We start from the raw sequence: 25,011 nt of genomic DNA, 5'->3' as shown, positions 1-25,011 counted from the left end.
AAGCACTCTTCAAGTTGGAGCACGCTTCGATCAAGACAAAACGGCAATTACCTCAGATGGCCTGTTGAAACAATTTGGCGGGGTTGTTTGTAAGTTAAATACGAATAATTGAAACACTATCATTAAGTTTGGGAATATATTTAAAGCGCACTTAAAAAAAGATTAGACCAAGAAAAATAAACTGAACTAGATCTATAAAAAATATATCAGATAATCACCGATAAGACCACCATGCTTGCCACCGAGCGGAATTTGAATGGTCCGGTTTAATTGAAACATAAAACATGTATGGTACGGTACTGACTCGCACATGTCAGGAAGATAATGGTAAACATGTGACTAATCCGGGCCACCTAGTGGTTAAAGCACATACCTGACTTGCAATAGGATGTCTCCGGGTTCCATCCCGAACAGCCTATTGTTTTAAGGCTGCATGACATTTGTCGCTTAACAATGACCATAAAACGATTGGCGGGGTGAGAAGGGACGATCATCTGAATAGACATGAGCAAGCTCTAATTAATGGTGTCCGTGATATGCCCACCCGATCCGTTGTCCTACCCTAATGCAATTTTAATTATGAAATCTAAATCATGATTTCTGCTTTTCGCTTATGTTTTTAGATAACCCTCGTATTGATAGTTCAAAACAATAGTCTTCCAAATCATTATATAATGTGCGTGAAAACAGGCACGTATGTTACAGACTACTCAGGTTATTCGACATAAATTTAATTGTACTCGATGTACATGCATATCATGTTGTCATAATAATGTTCACCAATTTTATCGACCAATATATACTAAGTTTATTATAACAGAATCACACCATTAAAGCATACCATTATTGTTTTGGTATAATCTGTGTTTCGCTTATTTTGAAGAGTCTGCGACTCATACAGGAAACGATCTTGGTGATGAGGCTAATGATGATGATGATGATGGTAATGATGATGATGACGATGACGATGACGATGATGATGATGATGATGGTGGTGGTGGTGGTGATGATGATGATGATGATGATGATGATGATGATGATGATGATGATGATGATGATGATGATGATGATGACGACGACGACTAAGACGACGACGACGACGACGACGACGATGATGATGATGATGATGATGATGATAAAACATATTTTATTTAATAAAGTTATAGTTAAGTTAAATTTGAAAAACATGAGCCAGTATGTACACTAGGGAAAGTGACATTCATTTTGTGGAACTCCTAATGAAAAACATTATTCATGTAATCTGGTATTCAAAATAAAGGTAAAATAAACAGTTTTCGAAAATAGTTAGTGTCACTTCAAAACACGCATATAAACGAGTACACGCACGCAAGCGCGCGCACGCACGTGTACGTTTTGTGAATGAAACTTTGAAAATGAGGGTGAAAATCTCAACGAGTTTTGTATATGATTTAACTGTTGCAAACGTGTCATGCAAAATTCTTCACAAATTATTCATATCAAGTATGCCTGATAAGAGATCAGATGCTATTTTACATGCTTGGCAAGCGGGTGACCTATGTATAAACAATAAATATTAAGATAATTTGATCAAAACAAATTAAAACTAATGATTTAAAAGGCTGTGAAGATTTTCATTTTGATCTCAAAATCCCATTTGAACAATATAAACATTCCTGTTGAACACAAAAATCGGTTAAATTAAATCATAATTAGAAATACTCCGGTGGTTTTCAATACATCTTAATACTGGGTGTAATGAAGCGAGTTCTGCCTTAATACGAAATAACATCAAATCGAAACATGGTTGAAATAATTATATTTAAAATTAGTTCTGATAGGTGCTATAGTGACATTAGCAAAATAGTTGATTAAACCAGACATATTATTATAAATATATAAACATCACTGGTTGAAAACATCACAAATATTGGCGCCAAAAAATCGCGTTACGCTCAATCATAATGTTTATATTATTGTGCATGCAATATTTCTCCAATAACTTTATCATCAAGACATTAATTTCAAAGAAACATACCGAAATTCAACGCATTGTAAACATGTTTAGCATTTACCTTCTCTTTTGATCGACCACTTGTACTAAAAAGAATCTTAATGAAAAAAATCGAAAAATCAGAATGTACTTAAAGCGCCCATGTTTGTCAATAGGTTGCGGCACATTTGGCTTGTTAACAGAGGGCGTACATTTGTTTATTTTTCGCGGAAGATGGTTTATTGTACAAATTTTGTCAAAATGAAAATGTATTTGTATTAATTTCTAATTTCTGATGATCGGTTTCGTCAAAGATCTTCCTATAAACGATCACAATCCGCCATTTGTAGAGAAATTCGCATGAACACCAAACTTGCAATAGTATTCAAGGAGAACGTACTTAAATTTGGTATTTTAAAACTCTAACTAAAACTAAATGACATACATTATTTGGGTTTCTTTATTTAGTGATATGATAGGCTTTAAAAAAAATACATGCAGACGATGCCTCTGAAGTATTATTTTTTAAGACTTAGGTCAAATTCTTTCATTTACCATTTACCGTCTATTTACCATGTACAACAAACTATTCACGACAATGTCGGTCGGTTTGTACACGTCTGTAGTTGCATAAACCAAATCCATCGAAAAAAAATGGCCGAGGAGTTCCGAATGAAACCAAATCGTATGCCTTAAAGGGATTTTCTGCTCGACAAAATGTTAAATGGCAAAAGTAACAGAGATTACATCTGTGAAGGATGGTCGGAGAAAGACACTTTGAAAAACATAGCGCATTTAGTCAAGACATTCGAGATGGGATTGTTGATAGTATAAACAGGGACATCGGCGATTAATCCGAGTCAGTTGGCGTAAGCATACACATATATATACATACACAATGATACTGATGAGTATAATGACTGGCAACCGGTTGTCAAATTATTCATTCAAATAACCATTTACTGCATGCCAATGAGATACCAGTATAATACCATTTACATTTGTCAGGAGCACGCTGTAATATTGACTTACACCGGACAAGAATAACACGTACTGTACCATAGCCATTAAAATACCAACTTGCATTGGTAAGAGAAGCAACATTGATTCAGAAACATCGGCAAAGAAATATACATGAGCATTCACTTTTAACGTAAGCCAATTATATTTAACCAAGAAAGTCTAAGCTTCACTGCCAATGGAATGTCATAAACTATGAACATTGTCCGCGACATACAACCATACTTTTGTCAAGAAATAAACCTTTATATAATCCATGAAACGCCATCTTCTTTCGTCCAAAAAGTATAAACAATTACATTCTGAATTAATCAAAATTGAATACGTAACTTTTCAGTATCACGGGTAGCAGAACCAGTCAGAGTTGGTGAAATGAATAGATTTGGATGTAATAAAAACAAACACTTGTTCTCTATCAGACTCTGACAGATACTGCTACATATGGTATGAGGGAAGCCACCTCGAAATGTGCATGTGCATTGGTTTGAACAAAATAACCTTTATCATTGCCAATGTTATACCGTCTAACATATTTCAAGAAATAAACTATTGTCCATACTAAGATTAAAATTAATTTAATTTTTCACAGATATACACAAAAACAATATTCAAATGTCATATTCTCAAAGATATCAACATTACATAAACATTGCCCTTGGTATGTGATTGTACATTGGCAAAGAAATAAAGATGAGCATTGCCCGTGGCGTGTATGTGAGCTTACATTAGTCAAGAAATAAACACGAATATTGTCCATGGTATGTGATCTTACATTAGTCAAGAAATAAACATGAACATTGTCCATGGTATGTGATCTTACATCAGTCAAGAAATAAACATGAACATTGTCCATGGTATGTGATCTTACATTAGTCAAGAAATAAACATGAACATTGTCCACGGTACGTGATCTTACATTAGTCAAGAAATAAACATGAACATTGTCCATGGTATGTGATCTTACATTAGTCAAGGAAAAACATGAACATTGTCCATGGTACGTGATCTTACATTAGTCAAGAAAAAACATGAACATTGTCCATGGTATGTGATCTTACATTAATCAAGAAATAAACATGAATATTGTCCATGGTATGTGATCTTACATTATATAGTCAAGAAATAAACATGAACATTGTCCATGGTACGTGATCTTACATTAGTCAAGAAGTAAACATGAACATTGTCCATGGTACGTGATCTTACATGAGTCAAGAAATAAACATGAACATTGTCCATGGTATGTGATCTTACATTAGCCAAGGAAAAACATGAACATTGTCCATGGTACGTGATCTTACATTAGTCAAGGAAAACATGAACATTGTCCATGGTACGTGATCTTACATTAGTCAAGAATTAAACATGAACATTGTCCATGGTACGTGATCTTACATTAGTCAAGAAATAAACATGAACATTGTCCATGGTATGTGATCTTACATTAGTTAAGGAAAAACATGAACATTGTCAATGGTATGTGATCTTACATTAGTCAAGAAATAAACAAGAACATTGTCCATGGTACGTGATCTTACATTAGTCAAGAAATAAACATGAACATTGTCCATGGTATGTGATCTAACATTAGTCAAGTAAAAACATGAACATTGTCCATGGTACGTGATCTTACATTAGTCAAGAATTAAACATGAACATTGGCCATGGTACGTGATCGTACATTAGTCAAGAAAAAAAACATAACATTATACATGGTATTTGATCTTACATGAACATGAACATTGTCCATGGTATGTGATCTTCCACTAGTCAAAACAAAAACAATAGTCAAGAAATTAACATGAACACAGTCCATGGTATTTGATCTTACATGAACATGAACATTGTCCATGGTATGTGATCTTACACTAGTCAAAACAAAAACAATAGTCAAGAAATTAACATGAACACAGTCCATGGTATGTGATCTTACAATAGTCAAGGAAAAACATGAACATTTTCTATGGTTTGTGATCTAACATTAGTCAAGAAATAAACAAGAACATTGTGAATGGTGTGTGATATAACAGTAGTCAAGAAATTGCATAAAATTTTACTTCGGCCAAACCAAAAATCACGGTACATCCTATGTGGTATATCATTTCACATATGCCAAGAAGTCAGATTTCTTTGGAAGGTCAAATTATTCTATACATTTTTTGTTATGTGGAATATAACATTTGCCAAGAAATAAACCTAAACATTTCTGGCGCCATTCACATTTCTTAGGCAAAAATATGTCCAATATCCCTAAGATACGAACTTACATTGGTTAACAAAATAAACTTTAAATTGCCAATGAAAGGTTATCTGTATATTGGCTAAGAATGATACATTGCATAACTTATGAAAAGTCATTTTAGGTCTTCATCATTGCCCGTGGTATGCCTTCTCTCATTGGCCAGGAAATATACTATATAACCTTGTTTTATGGCATGCCTTTCTACGTTTCCCCTCATGACATTGCCAATGGCAATCCAGTACCGCCTAAAATGTAGTGAAGAAGTAAATGGCTGAGTGTCCAGGTATAAGATTTTTAATAAATTAAACTAAATTGATGTTTTTAAACATTGTTTATGGCATGTCATCCTACCTATTTCAAAATATCCCCAAAAAGTGCCTATGAAATTCATTTTCCATGTTTCTAGAAATAAATGAAATAATATGCATTCTATCTTGCAAAAAACAAAAGAAACCAAATACCTTAACATTGTCCTCGGTATGCCAGTTAATTTACACTAGACAAGAAATATATACTTACCAGAACATTGTCCTCGGTATGCCAGTTTACACTAGACAAGAAATATATACTTACCTTAACATTGTCCTCGGTATGCCAGTTTACACTAGACAAGTAATATATACTTACCTTAACATTGTCCTCGGTATGTCAGTTTACATTAGACAAGAAATATATACTTACCTTAACATTGTCCTCGGTATGCCAGTTTACATTAGACAAGAAATATATACTTACCTTAACATTGTTGGTACTATGTCACTTTCACCTGCTAAAAGAATACGCCCATTAAATATCATTTAACAGTATAAACTATAAAACAATAATACCATTGAATGCAACATGCCATCTGTTTGGGCAAAGCCGTTATTATATCTACATGTTTTCATTGTTCATAGCTTTTCATTGAATGTCAACATCACAGGCTAATACAAGTAACATCTTCTGTGAAAGTCACGTGGCATTATCAAGCACATACATAATATTATTGCCAATCGCATGCTTTCTTTAACTGGTCAAGAAATGTATATCTGTTAACATAGTCTACGGTTTGTCATTTTGCATTGATCAAGTCTGAAATATATTTCAACATTGTCTATGGCATATCATTTCACATTGGTCAAGAATATTGTATCCACATCGTCTGTGGTATATAATGTTTTATTTAACCAAGCAATACACATTAACCTGGTCTATGGCGTATTGTTTTACTTTGGGCAAGAAACAAACATCAATATCATCCGAGGCATATCTTTGCACACTAATCAAGAATATTCTCTAACATAAATTGTGCCATATCATTTCACACTAATCAAGAATATATACTCTAACATAAATTGTGGCATATCATTTCACACTAATCAAGAAATATGCTTCAATTTAGATTGTGGCATATCATTTCACATCAATCAAGAAATATACTCCAATATTAATTGTGACATATCATTTCACACCAAACAAGAAATATACTCCAACATTATTTGTGGCATAGCATTTCACACCAATCAAGAAATATACTCCAACATTATTTGTGGCATAGCATTACACACTAATCACGAAATATACCCCATCTTCAATTGTGGCATATCGTTTCACACTGACCTAGAAATATACCTCAATATCATCTGTCGCATACCATTTAACACTACCAAGATACTTTTATCAGCATTCGTGGCATATTATTTCACATTGACAAAGAAATATACATCGACATCCTCTGTGGTATATCATTTTACATTGGCCAGGAACTATATATCAAAGACATATATTTTTACAACGCCAAAGAATGCATCAATGGCTAACCATTTTGCACTAGCCAAGTTAATTCAAATACATATATGTGGCATATCCCATGAACCGTTGTTTGCATTTTACATTAACATCGACTGCGCTGTATCATTACCCAAGAAATATACATGAATATCGCCTGTGGTTTATTATTTACGTTGACCGAGCCTGAAATTAACAAAAACATTATCCTTAGCATATCAATTCACATGACCAAAGCTGCGATATACATTAATATAATTTGTGGCACATAATTTTGCATTGGCCAGGAAATAAACGTCAATGGCATATTACTTGACATTGACCAAGAAATATGCACCAATGAAATATCAGTTTTACACTGGCCAAGAAATAAATATCAAAATAGACAGTGACACATCATTCTACATATTAGCCAAGCCTGAAATGTACAGAAACATCATCCGTGGCGCATCTATTGGACAACGCTGAAATACATGTATACACCAAGATCGTATGCATCATATCTGTTTACATTGGTAAAAAATATACATTAATTACATATCATTTTACATTGATTAAGAAATATATAATTGTCTGTGTTTACATTTTCAGTAAAATTAACAAAGAAATATACATCAGCAAGGCCTTTATTTTATCAGTTTACATTAACTAAGAAATATACATCAACATCGCCTGTAGTTTATCAGTAACATTAACCAAGAAATATACATCAACATCGTCTGTAGTTTATCAGTTTCATTAACCAAGAAATATACATCAACATCGTCTGTAGTTTATCAGTTGACATTAACCAAGAAATAAACATCGACATCGTCTGTAGTTTATCAGTTTACATTAAGTTTATCAGTTAACATAAACCAAGAAATATACACCAACATCGGCTGTAATTTATCAGTTTACATTAAGTTTATCAGTTAACATAAACCAAGAAATATACACCAACATCGGCTGTAGTTTATCAGTTTACATTAAGTTTATCAGTTAACATTAACCAAGAAATATACATCAACATCGTCTGTAGTTTATCAGTTTACATAAACCAAGAAATATACATCGACATCGTCTGTAGTTTATCAGTTTACATTAACCAAGAAATATACATCAACATCGACTGTAGTTTGTCAGTTTACATTAACCAAGAAATATACATCGACATCGTCTGTAGTTTGTCAGTTTACATTAACCAAGAAATATACATCGACATCGTCTGTAGTTTATCAGTTTACATTAACCAAAAAATATACATCGACATCGTCTGTAGTTTATCAGTTTACATTAACCAAGAAATATGCATCGACATCGACTGTAGTTTATCAGTTTACATTAACCAAGAAATATACATCGACATCGTCTGTAGTTTATCAGTTTACATAAACCAAGAAATATACATCAACATCGTCTGTAGTTTATCAGTTTACATAAACCAAGAAATATACATCGACATCGACTGTAGTTTATCAGTTTACATTCACCAAGACATATACATCAACATCGTCTGTAGTTTATCAGTTTACATAAACCAAGAAATATACATCGACATCGTCTGTAGTTTATCAGTTTACATTAACCAAGAAATATACATCGACATCGCCTGTAGTTTATCAGCTAACATTAACCAAGACATATACATCGACATCGACTGTAGTTTATCAGTTTACATTAACCAAGACATATACATCAACATCGTCTGTAGTTTATCAGTTTACAATAACCAAGAAATATACATCGACATCGACTGTAGTTTATCAGCTGACATAAACCAAGAAATATACATCGACATCGACTGTAGTTTATCAGTTTACATTAACCAAGAAATATACATCGACATCGACTGTAGTTTATCAGCTGACATTAACCAAGAAATATACATCAGCATCGTCTGTAGTTTATCAGTTTCACTAACCAAGAAATATACATCAACATTGTCTGTAGTTTATCAGTTTCACTAACCAAGAAATATACATCGACATCGACTGTAGTTTACCAGTTTACATTAATCAAGAAATATACATCAACATCGTCTGTAGTTTATCAGCTGACATTAACAAAGAAATATACATCAACATCGTCTGTAGTTTATCAGTTTACATAAACCAACAAATATACATCGACATCGTCTGTAGTTTATCAGTTTACATTAACCAAGAAATATACACCAACATCGACTGTAGTTTATCAGTTTACATTTACCAAGAAATATTGAGCCTTGAGCTGAAATTCTCGAATTATCGCCCTGTCAGCAATTTGTCATTTTTGTCAAAATTAATTGAAAAAGCGGCACTTTATAGACTTAATCAGCATGTGAATGAGCATAATCTCCTCCCAAAGAACCAATCTGCTTATAGACAATTTCACTCGTGCGAGTCGGCTTTACTTCGGCTTGTGAATGATTTGCTTGATGGGATGTAACATCAGGAGGTTACGGCACTAATAGCTATAGACCTTAGTGCGGCGTTCGACACGGTCGACCACGACATTCTCGTCCATGTATTGACCAGCCAGTATGGAGTTTGTGGATCAGCGCTGGAATGGGTGGATTCGTACCTGCGACCACGTGGCTGCTGCGTGAAGGTGAATCAAATTTCTTCATCTCAGCGCCATCTTACATGTAGTGTCCCGCAAGGAAGTTGTTTGGGTCATTGGCTCTATTTGACCTATGCTGGGACTCTATTTGACATTGTGCCCCTGTCCATTTCCGTGTTTGGGTTTGCGGACGACCATACAGCGAACGTTCGTTTCAAACCAACAACAATCGCAAAAGAGGCTGCAGTTCAGGAACTTCAAGGCTGTGCTATTGTCATAAACGACTGGATGAACAATAACAAACTAAAAATGAATGCATCCAAAACAGAATTTATCATGTTTGGTAGTCGCCCGCAGTTGGATAAATGTAACACCAAAGTAATTGAAATATGCGGTGATAACATCAAACTGCAGAATTATATCAGACATTTGGGTGCTTTTCTGGATGCCACACTTAATTTCAAAGAGCATATTAAAAGAAAGTGTAAAACTGCTATGTTGAACTATTTTAAGATAAAAACTATCCGTAAGTTTCTAACCAAAGAAGCAACTGAGGCCTTAGTTCTGTCATTAGTAATTTCACACTTGGATAATTGTAACGTCATTCTGTATGGTGTCGCTCAGTGTGAACTACATAAATTACAACGCATCCAGAATATGTGTGCCAAACTTGTTCTCAACCGCTTTAGGTGTGATAGTTCAAAACAGGCATTATATGACCTGCACTGGTCACCCATAAAGGCAAGAATTAATTTAAGATCCTCACTTATATGTATGACTGTTCCATTGGAAATGCTCCTCAATACCTTATTGAACTTTTGTCTAGAAAAAAATCTAAAAGCACACTACGATCCTCGGAATTATCAATAGGATGCTATGTTGTGCCTTTAAATAAGAAAATGACCTTCAGTGACAGTTTTAGAACTATTGGCCCTAAGCTTTGGAATGAACTGCCTCTGAGCCTTAGACAAATTGATTCAGTAAACATATTCAAGAAACATTTGAAAACCCATCTTTTCAGAGACTATTATGCATTGTTTTAAAATGTATACCCATGAACTATTTATACGATGGTGAACACCCATCATGTTGTAAATAATTTATATATTATTCATTGAACTATGTATGTTGTTTACTGTGTGCTAATATTCGTGATTTTTTTTCCATTGATAACTGGTTATTTAATTCTTGTGTCTGTATTGCTGTATTGCTTTTATTATCTTATACATCATTATTGTACAACGCCATTGAATATGTATTTATATGTAGAAATAGGCGTTTAAGCAAATAACAAGTTTCAAGTTTCAAAGTTTCAAGAAATATACATCGACATCGACTGTAGTTTATCAGTTTACATTAACCAAGAAATATACATCGACATCGACTGTAGTTTATCAGTTTACATTCACCAAGAAATATACATCAACATCGACTGTAAGTTATCAGTTTACATAAACCAAGAAATATACATCGACATCGTCTGTAGTTTATCAGCTGACATTAACCAAGAAATAAACATCAACATCGTCTGTAGTTTATCAGTTTACATTAACCAAGAAATATACATCAACATCGCCTGTAGTTTATCAGTTTACATTAACCAAGAAATATACATCAAGATCGCCTGTAGTTTATCAGCTGACATAAACCAAGAAATATACATCGACATCGACTGTAGTTTATCAGTTTACATTAACCAAGAAATATGCATCAACATCGCCTGTAGTTTATCAGTTTACATTAACCCAGAAATATACATCAACATCGTCTGTAGTTTATCAGTTAACATTAACCAAGAAATATACATCAACATTGACTGTAGTTTATCAGCTGAAATTAAACAAGAAATATACATCAACATCGCCTGTAGTTTATCAGCTAACATTAACCAAGAAATATACATCAACATCGTCTGTAGTTTATCAGCTGACATTAACCAAGAAATATACATCAACATTGACTGTGACAGGAACATGTTATTTTACACTGGCAAAGAAATAAACATCAATGACATCTAATTTTGCATATACAACATTATTGACCATTTACGAACTCATTACAAACATAAGGTATATCTTTAAAAGCTTCACTAAGATTAATTTCATTGCAATTATTGCTGTTGTTTGTCAGTTTAAAGTGACTAAACAGCGACAAGTTCATTGTTTTATCAAATAGCGGTAACAAAAAATAATTTGTTGATACGTACTCCCAGTCTAACTGAAAAATTGTACGTATGGAGAGTACACCGATTGAAAATTTGATGTAAAAAGTTTTATAATGCTTTAGATGAGGCGAAAATTCAATTTATTCAACATGACGTTTTTATACAGTGTCAACGTATCCATGTAGAAACTTTATCTTCACGAAACAATCTAGGTTGGTGGGAAAATGTTACAGTTCTTTAGAAAACGAAACGGAATGAGAGGTTTGAGACTAATACATGTAGATCCTATATCGCAACGTCTATTGAACTGGTAACTGATATGTCTATTGTTTGGATATCTAGGGAGGTGGGTCGAAAAGGGACATACCTTCAATCACATACAATTTTGAGTGTTTCATTTATATGAAGGGGACTTGTGCAATTAAAGATGCACTCTTACCCTCAAGTAAGCATTACCACAATCAACACGATTGTCTTAATTTACCGAAAAGGATTAAAACATATCGAAAACAATGTTTTTTATGAAGGATACCGTGTTTAATTTGAGGGAAAAGTGCAGAAATCACGGTATTGCGATCATATGAAACGAAAGTTGATCACTGTACATTTGTATATCTTTTAGAACCCACCAGTCATTTAATATTCGTTCGTTTTCAGCATCAAATATACGGCTACAATCTTGCTATCAGTAATTAATATTTTCCATAAATGCATTATTCAGTAGGTAGTCACTCAAAATTTATGTTTGCTAGACATGTGTCAATCTTGATTTTAAATACAAGTCTCTCTTAAGGCTGACAGAAACGTTTATAATGTATAGATATTTTCCTGCTACGGCCAATTAGGCAATACCATACACTTACCTAAAATATAATTTAAAATTATACGCGAACTGTTATATTATAATTCTAGTAAAATTGCCTTAAGGCGATATAAAATATACTAATAACTAGATTTTCATCCGCTCGCTCCTTCTTTTTTCCGCCGCCCCTAAATTGTATCGACTCAAATAGAAATGTTAAACTTCTAAGGGTCTGTTTTGGGTATCGGTCTAGTACTGTCGGGTAACAAAGTAAAAAACGAAAATTGTCACCATCAGTGTCGTGCTTCGTCTTAAAAACTCATGTTGATGGTCCCTAAGGCAATAAGGAAGAGCATGAGAACATATTCAACGGTGTATAATCATCTAAAAAAAATGTCAGCACCCGTCCCATTTAAAGAAATAGATGAAAATCTAGCCATCCATTTATATTGCCTTAATGCTTTCTTGTTATAAAGGTTTCCGATATACTTCATGTATGATGTGAGGTCTACAAAATGTTGGTGAGTCTATTTCGGGAAGCCCGAGACGTAGCACCGAAAGCATAGTTCACACGTACACGAGCAAGTCGAGTTTTTGAGGCCACATTTACAAGTTTCATTATAACAATAATATTTGAATTGATAATTCTCACTTCAGTAAATTAATCAACATAGCCTGATATTTTTGTATTTTGTTTGAACATTATTTCCAATTTGATCTCAACTTATGTGATGCACACATCATTTTCACTGATTGCTAAATAATGTAAATACTGATATATATTTGACTGTTTAGTTTAAACTGTTTCAAACTTGTTACTTTGTTATCATCTCATGCAGATTATATGCCAAAGACGTTAATAAAACTTGATACTTGGAACCTCTTCTGGGCCCTGTTGTTCCTTGTCCATAATATTGTCAACAGACGGATATCATAATTCTGATTCAAATTTAAGCCAATGCGCTGGCCCTTTAGCATTTGCATTCAATTTGATAATTGTTTTAAGAGTTTAAAACTGTATGCCTGCGCCCATCGGTTGCATGCCTGCGCCCATCGGCTGCATTACCCGCCCTTGGTCCGTAAAATTCTCACTTCGGCAGCAGAACTCGATCCCAGGACATCTGCATTGCTAGACCTAAACGCTGTACCACAGAGTAAATCAGCCATTAATTGAGACATTAGTCAGTCTTTTATATCTACTTACAATGTAATATCGCAGCGGTACAGGTTCTCTCCCTGCTCAGTTATGTATCATTCTAGTACAGACGCCAGACCCAAGTTTCTTGAAAGGTTTTAAGCTTAACAAGCTCAAGTAGGTTATTTCACTAAGCAAACCATCTTGGTCTTGGTTTAGCCAAGTAAAAAATGTTTAAAAACAGTCCAAAAACTGTCCAGAATGAAAATATTACACAAAATATACCAACACGAAAATAGTGAGCTTATCTTAATCCTGTTATAAAAATCTTAAAACCTTTCAAGAAATTGGGGCAAGTACATAGCAATAGTCCAAGTGTTGGAGTGTAAGCATATTTATACTCGCAATCGGGCCTGGTCCATTCGGCGAGTGTTCCGATAAGATTGTTAATCATTGTAGGTTTTTGGAGCATAGTTCACAGACAGAATGTACCCCTTGTAACCGCTAGCCTGTTTCTTTAACGTGCATCAGTGTAAATATCACTGTCACACGGGCCCTCCATTAAACATCCCTCCGGGAAGACGATTTTTAGCAGTGCGGCAGGGGAATAAACCTGCGACCCCTGGATTGACAGTCAAGTGTGTTAAAACTAGACCTAGGATCTGCAACAGGTATTGTACCGGTATCAGACCAACAAATATATGAAATGTTGGATGCCTGGTAGGGGTTACTACATATTAATTTGGAGTAATTTCAAAGGATTTTATGTAGAAAGGGAGAGGGTAAAAAATGGACAGAAAATAATATATCCGACCGAAACTGGGGCTCTGAAATAATGCAAAACAAGACATGAAGTATTTATATTTATTTTCAAAATATCTCATAATGAAAATAATAAATGCATTCAAATGACTTTAAAGTAATGTAAGAAATAAATAGACAATTAGCAACAATTACTAAAATATTATCAACAAAAACAAAAATATCAAGAAAGAACGAAAAATTCAAACTCACTGACAATATTTATAAAGAAAATGTGTATAATAATTATGATGTATATATTTTAAATGTACACAATTTGCAAATATGTAGATAGTATATACATCCTAGCACATTCAGAAAATATACAAGAATGTACATGAAATGTAACAGTTTACATTAACATAAGAAGTGTGCATGACATGTATACATGTATTTAGCTTAGTTTAAAAATTATTAACTTCTTTCATAATTATTTTTTGTTTTCAAAATTAAAATACATGCGTAAACTATAAGTATTGCTCTAACATCTTTTAAGGATTATGGAAACCATTTTGTTAAAAAAAAAAAAACATTAAATTTTGTATAGAAATGAAATATTTTTTTTTAATAAATGAATTGGAGCTGGCAAAAGATTCTGAAATTATCTATCATACATATAGTAAAAAGACGTTACTGCTGAACTAACTAACTAGTATACTATCAGAATAAAGAAACTGTGCATGCCAAAGTTTTCCGCAGCTAATTGTATAAATCTGGTTAAGTATTTGTTTGAATTGGTTGAAGTTGGCCAAATTTCATATTGATTGGTCAGTATTTATCCAATAATCACTGTGGACCAATCAAATTGTTTGTATGCACAAACTAGCCAAAAGATAACTTGTGGATAAATAACCCAATTTTATACAATTGGCTGGCAGTACTTGAAAAGCAAATTTTAATGGTTATTAATTCCTGAATGAGGTGACAATTATTATATAGAAGTATCCCTCTATATCTGATTTGCTTTGGTATGTTAAATAGTAACTGATGTTGGCAAAACTCGTGGCCCAATCCCTTTGCATTTTTGAGTTTAAAATGTTTGTTTCAAATATTGTGTTAAACATTTCAGTCATATTTTCATTGTGGTAGTTGTTTTCATGAAATAAATTAAATATTATCAAATTTTACAAAGTTCTTATTTTGCGCATGAGTTTCTTTCTTCCGCTAGTATAATCTTAAAAGAAAACGTGTTTTAATCTAAATCATCATGTATACACAGTATACGTAAAACAACAACAAAGAAATGCTTTTATGTTTAAATTTAGAACTTGTTAACTGCGATATAAACTGTTGAAATCGTGTCTAGCATGTTTACATAAAGTTTCTCATTTTTTATTTCAAAGAAGAATCATAAAATGAACACCTTCAACTTAAATGCAAACACATCTCTTAACTGTTGTAACATCTTTCTTCACAGTAATTAACATCATGCCGAAACATTCTACAAAGATGAGTCACAGTTTTCCACAATATAACACTTTTGTTTTCGACAAATGACCAATGTAGTTTTAATTATAGCAAAAATAATGAAGCCGCAGCACAAAGCATAGAAAATAACAAATGAAAGTAAAACATTCAAGTTAATTGTTCAAAATGTCTATACCTTCACAATAGAAATATTGTTAAAATATATTGGCCATACACATTTCTGCTGATAGAAGAAAAGACAAATTTCACATGAATTTGAATCCGAACGAAAACAAAAGGGTGCCACATTCCTTTAGACATCATTATAAAAATAATCTTTGATCAGAAAATAACAAACAGCACTGTTGAATGGATTTGTCTATTTACTATTGTTATCGGCTAAATTTGCTTTCAAAATATTTTGTAGTAAAGTTTGCTTACAATTTATACTTCGCACTGGGTGTGTTCTAATAGTTGTAACTGGTTAACTTGCGAATTGCGAACAACTGAATTAAAATAATTTTAATGTTGAGTTTTAATAATATTCATACAAAATGATGGTGATCTTGTAACTTTTAATATAAAATAATTTTACAAAAAACATCAAAATTTGAGAAACAAACTTATTTTCCCATAATAGTTTTAGATTTTGAACAACCCCAAAACAACAGATTTTTTTATTTAAAGTTGTTTTTTTCTTTGCTAAATATTTATCAATTCACATGTAGATTGAACAGGAGTATGTCAATGTTTTTTTTGCTAAAACACTTAGTAGTAATTACTCTTAATACAAAATGATAGTTATTCATCACACCGAAAACAAAGAACAGAGAGAGTTTTAAACAAGTCACTCTGACAGTGAAACACATAGATTATTGATAGATACACTGCAATCAGACACATGTAATGTCTTTTAATCATCAGCTTCAAATAATGTTTTATAGCAAATTCAAAATTTAAATATAATTTCCAAAGTACTTTATAGACATATTTTTGCCATTTTCAAGTACGGTAAAAGTAATAAAAGTCAGTTACAACTCTACCATAAACAAGAGGTCGTGGAAGGAACACCAAAGCTTGTCTGTTCTTTGTTTTCAGTCAAAAAAGGGGCATAAGTCGACAATTTTTAAAGGCAGAGTTATGGGCCTTGCTATATGTGAGGGTATTGTGTACCAAGTTTCATTTGAATATCCAAATAGCCTGCTGAAATTTGCTTGCCAACAACACCACAGCAACGTCAATACCTTGACTTTTTCTTCAAATTAATTGACCTTTTTAACATCCTACTACATGGTAAATAGACACACTTACTTCTCTATGAATTTTTAAAGCAGTTCAAGCAAGTCTTAAACAGTAAAAATTATTAGTGTTATCAATAATTTACAAATAATTAATGACGATAGGTCACGGAGCAAAACAGAGACACTGTTTTATGTTTGAGAAATGATTAATTACATACTTAAAGATAAACAGCATTTTCACAATAAGCTAATTACGAATGTATGCTCTGTTTGAAAATATATTTCATGATAATAGTAAATTTGTCCCAATACTGTTCACATGTTTACATGTACGGAAATCTTGAAGATCGTAAATATTAGCTTTTTTCAAATCTTATAAAACTGTCTCTTGCTGTAGATTAATCATGATTTATATAAACTATATATTATAATTCATATTTTTAAGCGATTTTTAAACCAGAGTGCTCCACAGCAAATGCATATGATCTGTTGCTTTTTTCAGTTGAAAAAAAGGCATTACTTGATAATTACTAGAATCAGACTTATGGGCCTTGCTATTCATGTGCGTATTGTCTCTAGGCAACACGTGTACAATGTTTTGTTTGGAAATCTTAACGTTCTTTAATAAAGGTCATGGTTCAAGTTTTTTTCCACAACATTGTCCACGACAACATGTAAACATTTTTCTTTGAAATAAAGATGAGCTTAAAAGATAATACATGTACAGCAGTAGATGGAGTAATTTGATCATTATAAAATGTGATAAATATCAATGAAAGAACAAAATACTATGTATTATGTAAATAAAAAATCATGAAATCACCGTATTTTCTATTGGAGACAAAATCTACTATATATTTATATAATTACGATGATGGAGGTCTATATATACATTGGTTTCTATTTATAGAGTAGCTTTTTGGTTTGGAGGTTGGTGGGGGGGGGTATTTTGTAATTATTTTATGCACATTTTCTAAGCATATTTTCTTTATGATGTTGTAAATATAAAAAATAATAAGCATGTTTTTATCAAAACTTGGGAGAGTGGAATATTCCAAAAATAACGATTTCAAATTTGTTTTGATACTGAACATGACTGACTATACGAAAAATTATGTTGAAATGATGGCTTTCATCTTTTAAAATGTACTTCATAATATATGACAAATGAGGAAAATGACAAAATGATGTTTTCCTGAGGTATATTATTAATAAATAATGAAATAATAGAATGAGATTATTATCATTTTATGCCAATTATAACATGAAAAACATTGCAAAACTATGAATTTCTATTAAAAATCGTAACAGTTAAAATGTCATCAGGTAACCTTTATTTAATAGATGTCTCATTTTTAAGAGTTCTTACTTTTTAAATTAATCTAGCTAGACCATAAGCAAAAAAATCTTAATGATAAATATACCAGAGGAATATTGTAAATGCGAAAATGAAAAATTACAAATATTCTCTGATAATATACATGTGTTAATATGTTTTATCAGTCGGGAGCTAAGCTAATGGATTATTTTTTCAATTTAAAACAGACAAAACTATCCATTTTTTGACAAAATATTTCCACAGACCTCACAGATTATCTATAAGACACAAGTCAAAGTTGTTTCACAGTAATCAAACCTTATTTGCAATTCTTTAGTCAAACTGAACAAATTTATTTTTCAAATTGATAGATCACCAAATTTACAAAACAATCAAGTCACTGTTGACCTTCTTCAGTGTAAATAATACATACATTGACTACTAGAAAAACTAATAAAAGAAAATAATTTAAACAGCAAACAAAATTTGATACATTTTTCAAATAAAAAATATTCTTAAATTGCTTTTCTGATTGAAACTTCATTGACAAATTCGCCTGGGGTAAATTGTGAAAAATAAGAGTGAATAAAGTTGATCATTAAATCATGTGTTAAACTTTCCAATAATTTGCAATTGTTTAACTTTGCAAAAGGTTTTCAAAAAATGATTCATCGAAAAATATGTCAATTCAATTTAGGGCAATTTTTACATAGCGGCTTTGAAGTCTTTCAAAAAGGTTAAAGATGTGAATTAGGGACTATTTTATAGTGAAAGTGATTTTGAACTTAATCAAGCGCGTCTATAAATGATATTAGTCAGCGAAATCAAAGTTTCTGAAATTATTTTTCTGGCCTTTATCGAAATGCCCATCTTGAGTTGAAATCAACTGTAACTCCGAGGTACAATCAAAAAATAAAATGTCGTTAAATGTCAAAAACATTTACAAATTGTTAATACCGATCTTTAATTTATAGAAAATCGTAGAATGACTAATCCATTTATAGAAAAGAATGTGATCATTTACATTTAAAGAAGTTGATGTTTCAATCTAACCTGTCAGAAGCAGGCTTATTGAAGTGTAAACCAATAAATGGAAAGCAAATCTTACAAAAATAAGCGCCATTATAAGTCTCAGATAAATCAAATGAGAACTAGTTACCAACCACAAAAAATAAGGTCCTACTGCACTTAAAAACTTCAAACTAAATGCAGATGTCATATAAAAATGCATAACAAAAAAAACATGATTACTATTAAAGGGACTCGATCATGTTTTTGGAACAAAAATTCATTTTCCCAGTAAAGCCTTTGAAAACGCTTATTTTATCATTATTTTACTCTATGATGTAATAATTGCAGAAAAAAATAAATTATAGTATAAAAAAAGTATATTGGTTTTAGTGGGGTGCGAACGCATGCTGGTAAAGATTTTTTTTTTTTAGAAGAAACAGACACCACTAGGTCTTACAAAAGTGATGTATATTTTGACCTTTAAACAATACATTGATAACATCATGTGATGATTTCAATGAACCAATCACCTAACGAATCACTCAAAGCCGTTATAAATGCTTATAAAAGTTATGGTCATCAAAAATGATATTTGAGCAAATATCAAAATTTGCTGAAGGGTTCCAACTATTGATTTATCTCAGTTTTAACACCTTTAATAATTTGCAACAATTAATTTCGACATACAAAAAAACCTTTACAAAAACATGAGCAAGTCCCTTTAAAAAGAATTTTCCATTCACTGAAAAATCTGTTTATAAATAATTAACAATACTGACGAACAATTCAGTAAGAATTTCCTGAGCGAAATAAATTCATTATATCCAATCAAGAATTTACAAAGCCACAAAAAGCTAAGTGTATAAAATGTATAATAATTATATGACATTTCAATCAAATGAACAAAAACTGAAATCACACAAGGGTAGATAACTTTGAATCCCCTCCACTACTTCCACTATCTAGCCTCGTTCTGGAACCGGATGGTCTCTGATTGGATGAATTTGATTGGAACGACGTATTTCCAACCGAAGAATTGTCCTCCATTCGAGCTTGATGCGCTTGGTTCATAACTTGCACATTTTTACGCGCGATTAGAGCCATACGGCTTTCCACAGAGTTTTGCATTTGCTGTGTTCTCATAGACGCACTAGCCGATGATGCTCTCGGTCGCATATCATTATCACCATCCCCTCCCGGCATCATACCACTGCGGTGACGATATGATAACGGCATTGCGTGAAAACTGTGACGTTGTGCTCCTGGGCTATTTATAGAATCAAAAGACTGATCGTGATTGGAGAATAATTTCTTAATATCCCTGGAGCTAGCAAATACTGGCCTTTTATGCAATGATTCCAGTGATACATATTGTCCTTTTTTCAATTTCTCCTCCTGCTCAACACTAGCAAGACAATACTGAGGCAAGTCACCAATATTCAAATATTCTGCTTGTTCGTACTCCTCAGTATTATCATGTTTCACCTCAGGCTTCGTTTCTGTTACTACCACAGGCACCGGCAGCAATCGTTTAGGTTTATGACCCTTGGAATCTTTCGATTCAGAGTTACCCTTCTTACTAGAAGGCTTAAACATGTTAGGTAGAATCTGAAACAACTTATTCCCTTTTGATTCCTTTTCCTTCCCACTTTTTTCAGGTTTTTCAGTTCTTTTTGATGAGGAAGATTTTGATGCACTAGTTTTTTCTTTAGAATCTCTTAGTATTCCCTGATTTGTTGGCGGCTGTCGCATACTCATGCTTCTTTGACCTTGGCCCTGATTTAATGCTGCTTCTGAGCCATACTGCGGTCTGTAATAATTATCATGTCCGTACATATTGTTTATTTTCTTTTCCTGAAAATAATTCACTTTCGAATCAGTCCGACTATACTTCTTCTCATTTTCATCAAACCCGTAATAGTTGCGATAATTTCTGTCCATATCGCTCCATTTCTCAAGCAACTCACCACTCAACTTTTCAAGAGGAGATTTCGGTGCCTCACTTTCATTTGCATTTCCAGTCGCCATAGGAATAGGTTCAGGAATTTCATTGATTGGTTGAAAGCTTGAAACACTAGTACTTCTACTGCTTCTATTCAATGAGTAGAAACCCTCGTCCCCATTTGGACTAACATATATTTTTCCACTACCACTCGGGGTGCGATATTTTTGCTCACCGCCTCGTAGCAAGAAAGGGCCACTACTCACACTGTCCAATGCACTAGTATCACTTTCATCTTCCCATTGGTTAGAAGTTGCCTGTACATGATCAGGTCCTGTCCTTTGCGCACGGGCAATTGGTTGCGAGTAAAACACTTCATCATTTGTCCTTAAGCCTCTTGCAATATCACCATTGACAGTTCCCCGACTGTTCCTTAATCCTTCGTTGCCATTCAATTCAGTACTTCTAGTTCGCTGAGTTTGCCCACTTTCTACTGTTTGTTGAGAATTTCTTGGAGCTTCCAAAGTTCGCGACCTTCTTTGCGGCACTGAGTAAGTAACATTATCACTGTTTGAATTTGACGGGGGAGGTGGGGCTCTACGTAATGGCCCAGAATCACTTTCTGAAGGACCATTTTGTAAAACAGGTTCTGCTCTATCGTTTCCTAAAATAGCATCCCGCTCATTTGCTAAAACATACAACTGTCGATTAATCCTGTGAAGGTCACTTTGTGAGACATTTACAAATGGTGACTCACCATTTTGATTTTGTTCTAAAGCACTGTTTTGTAATCCATTTTTAAGCACTGATTTTTCACTATTTTTTATTTTTCCCAAACCAGATCGATTAATATTCACATTCTCATTCCGCATTCCTCGAGTTCCGCCAGAACTCCCCCCACCCTCTTCCTCAATAATCGTTAATTCTCGTAACTGTTCCTGCACAGAGTTATCCTGAGCTTCGATCATTCGCTGTTTCCGCTTGACCGCCCAGCTCTCGCGCACAGAGTTTGGTTTTATTGCACCATTGGGTAAAATCACTCTTTTTGCTCCACCACTGTATGCATGATCAAAATCACTTGAACCGAAACTTGACGAAAACGGGGAAGAAACTGTTCCCGTACTTGAATTAGTTCCATAACCGTCATCCGGGCTATCGTTCGGACTTGTGTGATTACTGTTTGATTTATTCGTAGCACTTTCTGGAGAAGACCCTGCGTGTAAGGGGTCAGTCTTTATGTGTAAGGGTGAAACTTTTTCACTATCCATATGCCCATTTTGGGTTGGTCTCCAAGCAGTATCCACACCATTCATATCGGCAAAATGAATATGCAAGTTTTTCTTCGACTGAATACTTGCTTTTGATCGATTAGTTTCAGTCCGTTCTTGTTTTGACTTTGCATTTGAGGTATACTGTTTCAAACTATGGTTTATTTTCTCCTGATTTTTTCTCTCTTCCTCTGTAGTCATCATAATCATCGTATCTGCTGAAGAATCACTATGATCACTGAGATTATCAATATCCAAAGGATCAAAGTTTCGAACCATCTCTTCTGTAGATTCTGGTGTTATATATTTCATCGGCGGAGACAAAATATTCGTCGGACCATTTTCTTCCTCTTCCGCATCTTTCATCCATAATCGCTCATGACTAGTCACGTTTAATCGTGTCAATGGCTTAGGTTCTGGTGTCGCGTAAGTTGGAGCATAGCTTACACTGTTTGTCGGAGCAGTGGGCAGTCTTCGTTTAACTTCCCGTTCAGTGTGAGCAATCCGAGTTACCTCCCCTTGTTTCGGGGGTCGGCTAGGCCTCGGAGGAGGAGGACGGGGTGGCGGCTCAGTATTTTCCAAATCGGCAAAACGAGTTTGCTTCTTAACTGGAATTCGTTGGCCCTCTGGCTTGTTGGTTCGAAAATTTGAAGTCCCGCTACTGTTACCAAGGACCACCGGCCTTGCGTAAAATGTGTTTGCTTTCATTGCCATTTTTCAAATAACTTTTTCATGAATCTCGTCCACTTTAACATTTCCATATCAATGATGCCTTATATGTAGGCATATTAGCTGCAAATATAGTTCCACTGTGTGTTTTCATTATTCAGTATCCATTGTGATTTCAATGTCCGTTCCATGGTAGCATATCAGCGCCTGAAAATAGAAAAGGACATATAATCAGTTGAAGAAATGGAAAAAAAAAATTAAAAATGCATTTCAATTATGATATTATTTGCCGATTATAATATTTCAAGCTACAGGTAAGTGAACACTGCCATATGTCTTTTTTTACAATCTGGAGTTCATGATCCCATAACCTCCTCCCCTGGATTTTCAAATATTTGACAGTTAACAGATATATTTCTCACAAAGTACAACAAAGTGCACTGAAATTTCTCTGCCGTTTCATTTGATTTTAATGTTGCAAAGAAGCAATATAAAAAAAATTAAGCAGACTACTTCTTGGTTATTTCACTATTTGAAAAAGGGGCTCTTAGATGTGAAACATGTTGAAAATACTATGACAACCTGCCCCAGCGCCATCTAGTGGGTTTAACTCCACAAATTATTACCTAAACAAAATTTAATATAAATAGATTTATCATAAACATTAACAATACATCAAACGCGGTATGAGGTATTACTCACATGGAAAAAAATTATTGAAATATCGTTTAAATAATATAATTCTCCATAAAATTCTTTGTAACTTATTCATACAAGTACATTATTCAATAATTACGGAATAATATATTTTAAATTGTAAACTACTTAAGTGTAATCAAATCACTTTGATCTGAAATTTATAGTGACACACCACATTATTTTCTTTATTTAAGAACTTTTTTATTCTCTTTTTCAGTGTTAATGCTAGAACAGTTGTATAGTCCGATGTATTACAACTCTTTATCAAATTGTTCAGGTTAATTTCTCTTCTTCTTTATTATAAACATAAATCATGAATATAATTTCATCCATGATATGATAATACAGACATTATTCATCCGGAAAATAGTGCTCAAAAGTATTTTTAAGATTAATTTCAAGAAAAGAAAAGAATTAAAGATAATAGAAAGTATTCAGCTTCTTCAAAGTATTAAATTTCATGTCAATCAGGTGAAAGTCTATATAGGCTCTGTTTAAATTGCCAGAGCTTGCAAATTTTATGTCGTGAATTTCCAAAAATTGGAATTTTTAAAACGTCAAAAAATACATTTAAACATGAAGGGGTAGGGGTTATTAAAATGTTTCAGGTAAAAATATTGCGCTCTTTTTATCGTTTGTATTTTGTTTTGCATTTATTGTATGTGTTGTTCATTATTCTAAGATAAAGTGAGAAAAACACAATAAGAGCATCATCCTATAAAAAAAATTGTGGGGGCATATATTACTTTGATCACCCTAGCATATACATAGGGCCTGCACATCAATTATTGTCTAGATATTCCCCAGCATATATAAATTCAATAATAAGAATAAATAGTAATCTTAAATGAGGCTTATTTTTAGGACAAGGTCTATAACTAGTATGTCATGGAAAGTTTTGAAAAAAAAATGCAGGTATCACAATATAAAATTCTAATATTTTAATGTCACACTATAAATACCAGTAAGAATTTTTTGGCATTGTTACAGAATATCTTCTTTAAAATTCATAATAAAGGAGTATTGCCTT

General features: G+C 33.1%; 1 protein-coding gene across 5 annotated transcripts in view; it reads right to left on the bottom strand.

Annotated features, from left to right (window-relative positions):
• Positions 1-14,495: 14,495 nt before the first annotated feature.
• LOC128202954 (uncharacterized) overlaps positions 14,496-25,011 on the bottom strand; it is a 48,058-nt gene continuing 37,542 nt past the window's right edge. For all 5 annotated transcript variants that reach the window (XM_052904154.1, XM_052904153.1, XM_052904157.1 and 2 more), the window contains one exon: positions 14,496-23,489. In XM_052904154.1, the coding sequence (XP_052760114.1) occupies positions 20,319-23,327 (3,009 nt within the window). In that variant the 5' untranslated portion in view covers positions 23,328-23,489 and the 3' untranslated portion in view covers positions 14,496-20,318. The remainder of the gene's footprint in view (positions 23,490-25,011) is intronic.

Source organism: Mya arenaria, chromosome 9 (genome assembly GCF_026914265.1).
Source record: "Mya arenaria isolate MELC-2E11 chromosome 9, ASM2691426v1".
In the NCBI taxonomy this organism is placed as follows: Eukaryota; Metazoa; Mollusca; class Bivalvia; order Myida; family Myidae; genus Mya; species Mya arenaria.
The sequence above is the reverse complement of the archived record's forward strand: the minus strand, read 5'-3'. Positions and strand labels throughout refer to the sequence as shown.